This window comes from the organism of the source record quoted next, unplaced genomic scaffold (genome assembly GCF_019419815.1).
Source record: "Pyrus x bretschneideri cultivar Hongxiangsu unplaced genomic scaffold, Pyrus_bretschneideri_v1 Contig10, whole genome shotgun sequence".
NCBI lineage: Eukaryota > Viridiplantae > Streptophyta > Magnoliopsida > Rosales > Rosaceae > Pyrus > Pyrus x bretschneideri.
Genome location: NW_025999391.1, coordinates 9469027 through 9482184, shown reverse-complemented (window position 1 = coordinate 9482184; position 13158 = coordinate 9469027). Strand labels below are relative to the sequence as shown.

The 13158-nt window shown below is 36.2% G+C and overlaps 1 protein-coding gene across 1 annotated transcript; it reads left to right on the top strand.

The window, feature by feature from the left end:
• The first annotated feature begins 4586 nt into the window (after window positions 1–4586).
• LOC103964169 lies at window positions 4587–5378 on the top strand. Its single transcript, XM_009377071.2, has one exon. It carries the CDS (start codon window positions 4587–4589, stop codon window positions 5376–5378), a length of 792 nt encoding a protein of 263 aa, XP_009375346.2.
• Window positions 5379–13158: the final 7780 nt, after the last annotated feature.

Genomic DNA, 13158 nt, shown 5'->3' with positions numbered 1-13158 from the left:
TAAGACGTTCACTTACAATCCGACAGATGTGGTATACCCATCTAAGTGATTATTTGATCAGTCAGGGATATGAATTATGTCTTTGCGTGTTAAACTATGATTCTGAATTGCTAGAGTTACAGTTTATGTCGTTAACACGAATCTCACAAAGACTCTAGAAGAGCTTGAGAAATCTGCCTCGCACCTAAAGATGGAATTTGAGATGAAGGATCTTGGGAAAACTTGTTTATGCCTTGACCTGAAGTTGAAGCATTGTTCAGACGGTATTTTGGTCTACCAGTCGAACTACACCCCGAAGGTGTTACCTTTGAGTCTACCTTTGATCATCCATACGTTATATGCAAATGAGACCCTTGAAGAGGTTATGGAATCCGACATTCCATATATGAGTTCAACTTTGCGGTTTGTTGTACTTAGCTCATTATATTAGATATGACATCTCCTTCGCCGTTGATCTGGTAGAGATGCAACACCGTGCCTATACGCAACCACTGAATTGGTATTAAAGACGTACCCTGAAGGTATTACGAGGCCAAATCCCAACGCATCTCGAGCAGATTCAACCCCCTGATCCTTAGAATGATGCTTGCCTTGTTTGTTATGCTGACGCAGGTTACTTATCAAACCCGCACAAGGCAAAATCCCTAAATGGTTATGTCTTTACCATTAGGGATATCGGAATATCTTGGAGGTCTACGATATGTCCTTAGTTGCGAAATCTTCAAAACATTCCAAGACTTACCTCACTTCACTACGCCACAAGTGAGACATAGTTAGAAGTTCTAGTTGAGCATATTTGAAATACTTGCTATTTTTTATCCATCATTGAGTCCCAACGACGATCCATGAAGACTATGCCGCATGTATCCACCCGACCAAGCCATGATACATCAACAAAGTCAACACCAAGACATATTGCGTCTGCTTGCATTAGGAGATTGAAGTCATGCAAGCCGATCCCAGACAACCTTGCTGACCTCTACATGACGTCACTACTGAAGTCAACCTTCTAGAAAACTTGTCTAAGGAATTGGCATGCCTAACTATCATATGCAATGCTTGTAGTTTGTCAAACTCAGGGGGAGTATCCAAAAGTATACTCACTTGATCTTAATGTACTCTTTTCCCTACGATTAGGAGCATTTTTCCCATAGGGTTTTTACTACCTAACTAGGTTTTAACGAGGCACCCATCCTGGGCCGATCATACTCTTGTGAGCTCTTCTACTTGCGTCTAAAAGACGTATAGTTTTGACTTAATGCAACTTTTCACTTTTCCCCTTAGCCTATGGTTTTTCTCCCACCTTGGGTTTTACCATAGCAAGGTTTTGTGAGTTTTACCTTTTTTTATGCATTCTTCCGTTGATTTAAGACTTGCATTTGCTCATTGTGCCAACGACTTCATCAACCATACTTGCTTCATCACTGAAGACCTAATGCACCGTTTACTTGAGTATTTACACACTCAAGGGGAAGTGTTACAGTGTTATTAGATTAGGAATGTGATTGTGTAAATCCTAGTATATCTTGAAATATCTCTTATATTCCTATTAGAAGTTGATTACCTATTAAGAGTTGTAATCCTAAAAGGGTAAGGAATTAACCTTCTCTACTACTATAAATAAAGGCACAATGGGGATGGACTAGAACACACCCACAATTACACATCTCTTTCTTCTCTCTATTATTGCCGCACATTTCTCTCTCTATGGCCTCTATAATTGTTCAGTAAATTATGGCTACAACAATATGAAAAAATTCTTAAAATTTTAGATTATATGAGAAATTTAAAAAATTTGTAAACATTTAAAAAATTTCCCAAAGTATTCTTCAATTTCTATTATTTAAGGATTAAGTGCTATTTGGATACACAAAATTAGCGTATTTTGTTGATATACTCCATAATACAAGTGAATCCTATATACAATGATATGACCTATTTCCATTAGATAGTAGACTATTAAGGGTTAGTTTGGTGGTGTTGTGCTTTTTTTTTTTAATTAAAAAAAAAAAAAAATCCTCTACCATGTTATGAGAATAAATAGCTATAAATAAAGTTGTTGAGTGTTTAGTGAACTATTTTTTGTAAAAGTGATTTCAACAAAAAAGACAGTGTCTGAGTGTTTGATAAATTTTTATATAAATTATTGTGAATAATGAATATGTTAGATGACTAAAAATTGTATGGTATTTATTGTGATAATAATTGTCAAAGACAATAATATAGGAGTAAAGATTGTAATTTTATAAAATATGTGGGCGTATACTCACTATTTAAAAATTTCATTAAATAGGCACTGATTACTATGCTTTGAAAAAAAAAAAAGCATGGTAGACTCTGTTTTTCTACTATCATTGACAATAGTTAATATATATATATATATTTTTTTTTAATTGTACCTTTAATGTTCTAGAGTTTTTAATAAGTTATTTTTTTTAAAGCATTACAATTTCAAACCAACCTTAAATATATCAGATTTGCATGTCGAAATAGTTTTATTGTTTTTTTAAATAATTATCATGCAAATACTAATTAATGTGAGAGCTTTGGCGCATGGAATTTAGATTTGCTCTCGATATATGGTCTCTTAATAACTCTTCATTTATATATTTCCAACATGCTAGCTTCTTATCATGATCTAACCTATAAAAATATTTCTTTGGACCAAAAGTACCTATAAATATTTCCTTTGCGAGTAGTCTTCACTCAGCCTATTGTACTTCTCGATTTCAAAAGAGTTTTTCTTAATTTGGAATATCTTGCCACACCGTTTGTCTAATTCATCTAATGGTAATGCTCGACTACTACTCTCACGTTTTCCCATATTATTTCATTTCCTTTCTCCCTATTTTTCTTCTTGTGATTTCACCCATTTCATCCGCCTTAAAAATAATTATTTTTGTCAAATTTTTAATTTTATTTTCTTCATCAAAATACAGGATTCATTGTGGCAAGATGATATTGATGACATAGAGTGTGCCACTCGACTTTCTCTGTTAGATTTACAAGATAAGGGCCCAAATATTGAAATCGGTGAGGCTGATTAAGCCTAATAATCTAATAAAAGCATGTTAACAATGATTATAATTAGTTAATATCTTTTTTAGTAATTCATGAAATTAACTATTGCAAAATTTGTTACTTTTAAAGTAGAGAATGAATCTAGGTGCTACGATGAACAATATCGTAAGCAACTTGCTAAAGCCATTGAAGAAAGCCTTGAGTATTCAAACAGCAGGTACCCTTAACGTCTTTTAGGGTGTTATATGTGTAATATACATATATCTCTATAAGCTGCACATATATATACATATATATATTATCATTATATATCATAGTTACGTAGGAGTTTCTGGCCCCATGTATCCTTTGCTTTACAACGTTGAACAATGAACATATATGGCAAGAATTTTGTTCTTGCATGCCCTCTCCTTCCAAAGAAGATACATAAGTCACAAGTGAAGGGATAAACATGAACTTTTTTAATTGTTGTCATATGTACAGGTTTCGTTCATCAGACTGACATCATTTTCTTGTTCTTGCTCCAGGAGTCCTGCTCAACAAAATCAAATAGATAATGATAAAATCGTAAGTCAAATTTACTTTAGTTTTGATCTTCAGCTTCATCACTTTACTTTTCTTTGACGCCAAGTTTTTTGGTCCCTGTAGTTTTGTTGAGGTTTATTGTTGGTCTCTGTAATTTGGACTGGTCCAACTGTGCTCCTTTTATGTTATTTCGGATTGCAAGAACACTATTATCTACTTCCGCCATGAAAATTTAATTGAAATTGGAAGGTGTCCTTGAATTACAACAACTTAATTACTAAACTACATATACAAAACAGACACAATTCAAATTACAGGCACCAAAAGTGAATCTTGAACAAACTACAAAGAGCAAAACTAAAATTTAGCCTTTGTTTAACTTAAAATCGAAGTTAGAAACGACGATTCTACACCCTAGCTCCTCTGCGCGCCTATCCACTGCTTTGGTTAATTTCCGATTATATAATTGTTTTCCAGGATCAACCTGATGATGTAGTTCTTCCTGTTGCGGCTGAGGGAGCACCGGGGCAGAGTTCTTCTAGCCAATCACATGGAACAAATATTGGGAATGTGGCTGAAGGTTCTATTGGTTATGATTTTGTTGACTCAACTGTGGAGGTTGAGAAACCCTAAGAAGAAGTGGTGGCATAATGTCATGATCGAAACTATTAGATTGAATTTCGACAAAAAAAAAAAAAACACTATTGTATTGAATAATTTTGGAGATGTTTGCGAACATATCGGCATGAAATTATTGATCAAATAAAAAATCCACATTGTTTTTTTTTTCTTTTCACATTTCTCCCTTCTTTCTTTCACATATTTTTTTGCAATATTCTTTAACTAAATAGAAAAAATAAAAGTTCGGACTCCTATGACCAAAAGGAAAACAGTTTCAGAAATCAATAAGGTTTCCAAAATTCTTAAGAATTTAAGACCTATAAATATTTGTGTATGCTAGCGCAGTTGCGTCTATTGATATTCACTATTACTGCTAGCTTTTTTTTTATCTTCTTTATAATCTTCGGGTGACTTGCGATATGGAAGACGTCTTTCACGAGTTGAACCAGAGCTTTGACTGGAAAGTTGATTCCCTTGACACACAAGTACTAGACCCCCTCGGCCCTCATGAGAAATATTCCCCTTGTGTTCCACTGGAAATCTACTTTGAAGTCTCCAAAAACCACAGCTACTTCGACAGCGATCTCTCGGAAGACGGAACCCTAACCCTGGTGCACCAAACTGAAGTACAAGTGAGAAGTTACAAAACCAAAATAGTTAATGCGTCCTGGTTGCAAACCAGAAACGCATACGTCAGACCCTATCTTTATCGGGTGTTATCCTTTCTTAAAATCCACGAGGACGTGCACAGTGATATAGTACAGACGATTATAGACAGGGGTATCCGAATTAGAAACTTGGATTCCAAGAAAGGTCCTAAAGTCCTGCGCCTGAGGGTTGGCATAAAAATATACCATAACCAGATTCGTTGTGAGGATTGCTCGAAACAAAGAGAACTCGAAAGGGATGCGTTGATCAAGGAGATGCTAAAGAGGGTTAGAGTGGTGCCTGATGCCGATGATGTTAATGAGGACGAGAGAGGTCGAGGAAGAAAAAGACAACCCGTTGTGCGTGAAAGTGAGGTTTGCCCTATTTGTCTGGAAAAGTTTGTTGTGGGATCAGAGGATGTAACGTCCATGCCTTGCACACATATGTTTCATGAAAACTGCATATGGAGATGGTTCAAACAGAGTCACCTTAATTGCCCTCTTTGCCGCTTCGAGATGTTTATTGAACTTGGATCACAAGGCGAAGGAGACATTGGGATTTAAGCTAGTCTAGTTAGCTGTTTTAATTGACACTTCGTTTTATTGTATTTTGTACAAAATATATCTTTGGTTTCTTTCTTCTAAATATGAGAATGAATTTCCTGGACATGGTTAGTTATGTCACAGTATTTATTTAATTCTGTGTGTATAGAGGATTAAGATCAAGGAACAAACATTTTGACAAATATTTTTATACTCTTTATAGGCTACTGCATTCTCTTTTTCATCCAGTAGGTAATTAGTGACACATAATTAATCCAGAAAGAGTAAAGATGAGGAGCTTCGCACAAGGAATCTGTAAAGGGCTGCATGTTTTACAACTTTTTTTTTATTTGTCAGAGCATGTTTTACGCCTAATCCCTACAACTTGTGCACTTTAGTTCTGACTTACTCTCTAAATATCGGGAAAAGGAAAAAGGATCCTGGCCTGGTCTTTGGGGATTTTAGGAATTTTGTGATTGTAATCGTTTATCGTATATTGTGCAATCAATTTTCGTTAGGTACTATTTATATTTAATTTTAAATTTTAAATTTCAAATAATTTCTGATCGCACGATATAAGATAAACGATCATGATCACAGAATTTCTAATAAAAGAATCCAGCAAGGATCATTTTCCTAAATATCGCCAGATCCTTTACCTAAATATCGAACCAAACTGCTATTGTGTGCCATACGAGAGTCTGAGTTTTCTTGTTTCATCCATTTTAATGGGGGTCCTTCTTTGAAAAATCTTTGCTTTTCTTACTGTAAGTGAACTCCGTAAAACATAATGATTTTTTTATGAATCTTCTGTGTGTATATGTATTTGATTTTCTGTATTTCGTACTCATGAGAATTTTAACAATTTTGCGGGTCGCACTGGTGGCAACGGCAAGCCATGCTGCTACTTTATGGCTTCAGGTCTACTCTTTCCTTTTGTGTGTCTCCTTTATAAGAAATTTTTAGGTATGACGGGAAAATGAGTAGTACATCACGTGTTTTATGTAAGTAATGTGAAATTTTATTTTTTAAGTTATTAACTTTTTAACACACATATCTTACCATTTATATAGCAACATGTGATGTACCATCCCGTGTGACATTCACACTGAAAAATCTTTCCTCATTTATGTCACATTGCTAATATTTTGACATATATCTTCTAGTCAATTCTGTTAACTTTTTATTTAACATTTAAAAGTCAAATAAAAATCCAAAATAATCTGACGGTTGGGTTATCGAGATTTGCAAATCCAAAATAGAATTCTTTCTGTTTCTGCCGGGTTACCTACGTGAGCAAACTTCTTCCCAATTTTTCTCCATCGTTGTACTGCTGCTTCACTTCTTTCCAAGCCAGCTCTGGTTGACAAGCTTACCATGAGACCCCATATCCTGCCAACATTTCTCTACCAAATATGCCAAAAGCCGTAGGCTGAAGTCAAGGAGAAGATCACGGAATATGGATTTGCTAAGAGGTGGTAGAGTGAGATTTTTCAGGTGTGAAATCCCATTGTATTCTGGGAGTCAAGGATTCTCTGGGAATTCTGAATCGAAGAAGAGGTAGAAGAACAGAGGCTAGACTATATTAGTAACAAGTAAATCCTTTGCTTTGTATGTAAACAGTAAAATTGTTTAGTGAAGACGGAAACGATTCGAAACAGTGGGACAAGCTTACTGGGTGAAAAGTTGAGTAAGCGAACGGACAGCTTTATTAATTATCAATTGTGTGTATGTTGCTGTTGTTATTGTCGTGCAGAAAATCTCAGTTTGAGGTGACTGAGATTACAACAAATATGAAATCATCCCTCACAGTTGTAGTGCTCTGTATGTCCTTTAAACGCAAGAACTGATTTGTGACTTGAAGAAAGCTCTTGCAGGGGTTCGTTTGCTTGGTGTCAAACGAATTTCACTCTAAAAACAAAATAAAATTATTTCTTCTCAATCAAACTATTTTATGAGTCATCAGAAAATCACAAGAATTGATAGTCGCTACTGTTAGACGAGGTCAGTATGCTAAGGAAATCACCACAATTTGAGGAGTTTGACTTGGATCAAACTCTTATCCTCTCCGCTGTTCCTAGTTTCTAGGACTTGTTTGTTTGATTGGTTTTCTGTGGTAATCTAAACATGTGGATGTAATCTTCTCTTTGGTTTTCTGTTTGTATTTTGTTTTTCAAACGCTCCTTGTATCTAGGGTTTTCAAACCCAAACTGTTATCACGAAAGTATTATAATTACATGCATCCCATAATTGTTGGGATATGCAATTATAGTGAAACACTGAGTTAGTAAGTTTTACATGGTATTGAGCCCTTTTTTTTGTCTAATGACACCGATCCTCCTTTTCTTCCCATGCTTCAATGGCTGAGAACAATGTTGTCCCCTCCTACTCCGCTTCCAACCCCACTTCCCCTCATCCGTTCCACCCCTTCACCACTGTCGTTAACATCAAACTTGACAGGACCAACTACCCCCTGTGGTTGGCCCAAATTTTCCTAATTCTCAAGAGCAGAGATCTGATGGGATATGTTGATGGAACGATGGTGTCTCCTCCCAAGCATTTGCCTGGTGTAACAACTGCGAACCCTGCGTACACTGCATGGGTCCAACAAGATCAAATGATCCTTAGTTGGATCAATGGCTCGTTGACGGCTTCTGTCCTGTCTATCGTGGCGAGCAAGAGGATTGCTCGAGCCACCTGGGAAGCACTCGAGCAACGGTATGCTTCTACTTCACAAAACATGATTTTGTTTCTGAGAAATGAATTATTGCAGACGAAGAAAGGTGATCTTACTGTGGCGGATTACCTTGATCGCATGAACGCGATTGCTGACAACCTTGCCCTAGCAAGGCAACCAGTGAATGATGATGAACTGGTCCAGATTGTGTTAAACAACCTAGGACCTACCTTCGAGATGACTGTCAGTGCTGCTCAAGCCCGTGATTCTCCAATCACTTACCCTACTCTTGAGGCGCTGTTGTTAACTACTGAGCGTAGAATGGCTGCGCACACTGCTCCTTTGGTGGAATCTGCGCAGGTCAATGCTTTTGTTGCTTCTCGTGGTCGAGGTGGTGGCCGCACTCGAGGGACTGGGAGAGGTGCTTCTTCATCCTATCGAGGTAACGTGTTCAACCAACGAGCAAATGGTCCTCGAACCAACAACAACTCTCGCACCATGCCATGCAGTGGAGAGCGGGTTGGCTTTAATGGTGAGAGAATTGTTTGCCAAATCTATGGCAAACCAGGTCATCCGGCCCTTGATTGTTATAATAGGATGAATGCTGCTTTTGAAGGACGAATTCCCACTCAACGCCTTGCAGCCATGTCGTCTGCCCCCGTCACTCTCAACAAACAACAGAATGGTACCTGGCTGTTGGACACCGGTGCAAATGCTCACATAACTCCTGAGATTCAGAACCTTGTTAACCCTAAAGAGTATAATGGTAATGAAACTATTGGGGGTGGAGGTAATGGCTCTGGCATTTCTATCTCTCATTCTGGTTCAAATAAATTACATACTTCAACTTGCTCGTTTGACATGCATAATATCCTTCATTGTCCTTCTGCCTCCCAAAATATACTTTATGCGCATAAGTTTATTTTGAACAACAATTGCTATCTCCTAATCTTTCCCTATTTTTTCCTTGTTAAGGACCTCAAGACTCGGAAGACGCTTTTCCGAGGGAGATGTGAGAATGGATTATATCCATTTCCATGTGGCACTGGACAACTCAAGCATCCAATTTCAGCATTTGTAGGCCTTCGGTGTTCAGTGAATACATGGCATGCAAGACTAGGTCACCCTGCCAATTCTATAAGTAAGTTTTTAATTTCCAATAACTTGGTACCCTGCCAATTCTATAAGTAAGTTAAAGAGTTTTCTGGGTAACCTAGTAAATAAGAACCCATATTACGAATTATGAATTTTCGAATTTGGTTTTTGGTTTTGGGGTTTTCTTATTTTTGCTACATTAGTTTGTGATGATGACAATGTTATAATGGCTTAAGTTTTAAGTTTTTAACCTTCCTAAATTCCCAATGCAAGTATAGTTTTTATTTTTTAGATTGTAAGTAGGCGCTTATTCACATGTTATATTATAAATTTAATTAAATCCGCTTAGTCCACCTAGCCACTAGGCCCCCGCTAGCGACCCGACTAGAGCCTAGCTTCTTCGTTTTTATTTTTATTTTTAACAAATGATATTATCTACACTAAGGGGGTAGGGGAGTGGTTAGGCCTCACAATGGGCTAGCAATAATGTGCTTCAAATTCATCTTTGGTGAGAATCAAAATTAAGACCTCTCAAGACGTCTTCCAAGGACACATGGTGATCTTTGAGGAAGACGAAATTGATGACATAGAGTGTGCTACTCGACTTTCTCTCTTAGATTTACAAGATAAGGGCCAACATATTGAAATCGGTGAGGCTGATTAAGCCTAGTGATCTAATAAAAGCATGTTAACAATGATTCAAATTAGGTACTCACTTTTTCAGTAATTCATGAAATTAACCATTGCAAAATTTGTTACTTTTAAACTAGAGAATGAATCTAGGTGCTACGATGAACAATATCGTAAGCAACTTGCTAAAGCCATTGAAGAAAGCCTTGAGTATTCAAACAGCAGGTACCCTTAACGTCTGTTTGGGTGATATATGTGTATATATACATATATCCATACAAGCTGCACAGACATAGATATTATATATATATATATATATATATATATATATATCATTGGATATCATTGTTAAATGGGAGTTTCTGGCCTCATATGTATCTTTTGCTTTACAATGTTGAACAATGAACATATATGGCAAGAATTGAGTTCTTGCATGCCCTCTCCTTCCTCTAAAGATGCATAAGTCACAAGTGATGGGATAAAATGAACTTTTTTAATTGTCGTCATATATACAGGTTTCGTTCATCAGACTGACATCATTTTCTTGTTCGTGCTCCAGGAGTCCTGCTCAACAAAATCAAATAGATAATGATAAATAAACAGTAAGTGAAATCGCCCCATCTTATATGGTAATCCTATCCTATGGTACGTAATTTTCATTTTTTGGGTCCAAATATAGTAATTTTCAGAATCAGGCAATTCAAATTTACTTGAATTTTGTTCATCAGCTACATCACTTTAATTTTTTTACGCCAAGCGTCCCTGTAGTTTTTGGACTGGTCCAACTGTGCCCCTTTATGTTTTTAGATTGTAAGAACACTAAACTACTTCCGCAATGAAAATTTAATTGAAATTGGGAGGTGTCCTTGAATTGCAACAACTTACTAAACTACATGTACAAAATAGACACAATTCAAACTACAGGAACCAAAAGCGAATCTTGAACAAACGACAAAGACCAAAAGTAAAATGTAGCCTTTGTTTAACTTAAAATCGAAGTTGCAAATGACAATTCAACACCCTAGCTCCTCTATCAGTTCATTGCCTTGGGGGTAACATGCCAACCTCAAGGCAATAGATTGGCATAGAGGAGCTAGGGTGTATTTGCTCAGATTTCCAATTATATATCATTGTTTTCCAGGATCAACCTGATGATGTAGTTCCTCCTATCGCGGCTGAGGGAGCATTGGGGCAGAGTTCTTCTAGGCAATCACATGGAACAAATATTGGGAATGTTGCTGAAGGTTCTATTGGTCATGATTCTGTTCATTCAACTGTGGAGGTTCAGAAACCCTAAAAAGAAGTGGTGGCATAATGTCATGATCAAAACTATTGGTTGAATAATTTTGGAGATGTACGATGCGAACATATCGGCATGAAATTATTGATGAGATAAAACTCCACATTGTCTTTTCACATCTCTCCATTCTTTCTTTCACATATATTTTTGCAATATTCTTTAACTAAATAAAAAAAAAGGTTGGGACTCCTATGACCAAAAGGAAAACAGTTTCAAAAGTGAATTCGGTTTCTAAAACTCCTAAGGATTTAAGACTTATAAATATTTGTGTGCGCTAGCTGTTGCGTCTATTATTCACTATTGCTGCTAGCTTTTTTTTTTTTTTTTTGTTTCTTTTTGATTTGTCGGGTGACTAGCGATATGGAAGACGTCTATGACAAGAAGAGCCAGAGCTTTTACTGGCATGTTGATCACCTTGACACACATGTACCAGACCCCCTCGGCCCTCATGAGAAATATTCCCCTTGTGTTCCACTGGAAATCTGCTTTGAAGAGCCTCATATGATCCTTCAGTACCTCAATCCTTCTTTGTATATATGCGAAGGAATAAAAGGATACACCCGCGTAACCATATTAGTGAAAACTAATTCCACTTTATGGGGATAAAATGGTGTTCTTTGTTGTAATTTTACAAATTAAAATGAACTCACGTAGATTTTGCACCAAGAAAGACGAGAGACCGCAATTCCTACCAAATTAAAGAAAAGAACTAAACTACTGATAAAAAAAATCGATTAAAACATTAATCGGAGACACTTTTGTCGTTCAATGTGATAAGATTCGTGCAATATAAAACGTTGGAAAGGGATTAAGGTTGTGAAGAAGGGGCATTTTAAGGTTGATTGGCTAATTAGGGTTGTTTTAACTATGTTCAAGAGGTATTCAACCTGAACTTGGTTTGCGAGGGCAAGATGATGATCCATTAATCTTCGGAGAGATTCACAACTAAATATTGCCTTATTATTTTGTCATCATCTCCACTGTGTTCTTGAGAACTGCTTTTGCTGCTTCAAAATGTCAGAAACACGAAATTCTTTGACTCCATCAGAAGTAAAGCAGAACTTTTGGCACCTGGAAAGAGAAAATACTTACCACAATTTGAATGATAAGTTAGACATCAAAATCACCTTTCCCAATTCGATCCCAAAAGGAAAATTGCCATTGACTAACCATGACTGGCCTGCTTCTTTTTGTACAATAATAAAAAAATGTCAACAACAACTATCAAGAGGAAAGTCTGAGACATACCTGTAGGAATTACCCACCTACAGAGGCAATTCGTTCAATTTCATCTTCCCTTGGAAACTGCTTGTTTCTTTTATGATTTTTGGCATTTCGGAAAGCTTCACCATTTGGGTTTCTCACTTTATATACACAGATTAAAACATAAAATAAAAAAGACACAAGAAGAATGATAGGATTTGTGTTTATTTTAGTGTGATTATAACAATTCCTTTGCAATAATCGATCATCATCTAAAATGTTACTCTTTTTCTCCATTTATGTTGTAAATTTGCAGACTTCAGTAGTGTTGGCAAAGGAGACTTATCTTTTCTGTGCCAAGATGTTGCCTAAAATGACAACCACCATAGACAATACCAAGGAAGCACTACAACATATAGTGTTTTAGCGGAAAAAGTGATTTTTTGTTAATTGTGTTGATTTAGTCACTAAATGGTTTATAGCGAGAAAACATAGTCATAACTGAGTTCGTCGCTTTAGGCTTGGTTTGGTATTGCTGTGCTTTGAAAAAAAATTGCTGTGAGAATAAGTGGCTGTGTTGTGAGAATAAGCGGCTGTGAAATAAAGCCAGCAAAGTGTTTGGTAAACTTTTTGTAAAAGTGCTTTTGGAAGAAAAAAAAAAACAGTATCATAGTGTTTGGTAAACTTTTTTGTAAAACAACTGTGACTGTGTGAAATGACCAAAAAGGGTATATTACTAGATGTGCTATTAATTTAATTTTCTTAACAAATAAAAGTGAATTACTAAATATATTTTATTTTTAGAAGAAAAATATTTATAAACTTTATCTTAAATATTAATTAGTATGACAAACTACTTTAATAAAAATATTTTAGAGTGAATAGCTAGGATTTAT

Coding starts and splice junctions, on each gene's coding strand:
- LOC103964169 (XM_009377071.2), top strand. CDS start 4,587: ATGGAAGACGTCTTTCACGAGTTGAACCAGAGCTTTGACTGGAAAGTT.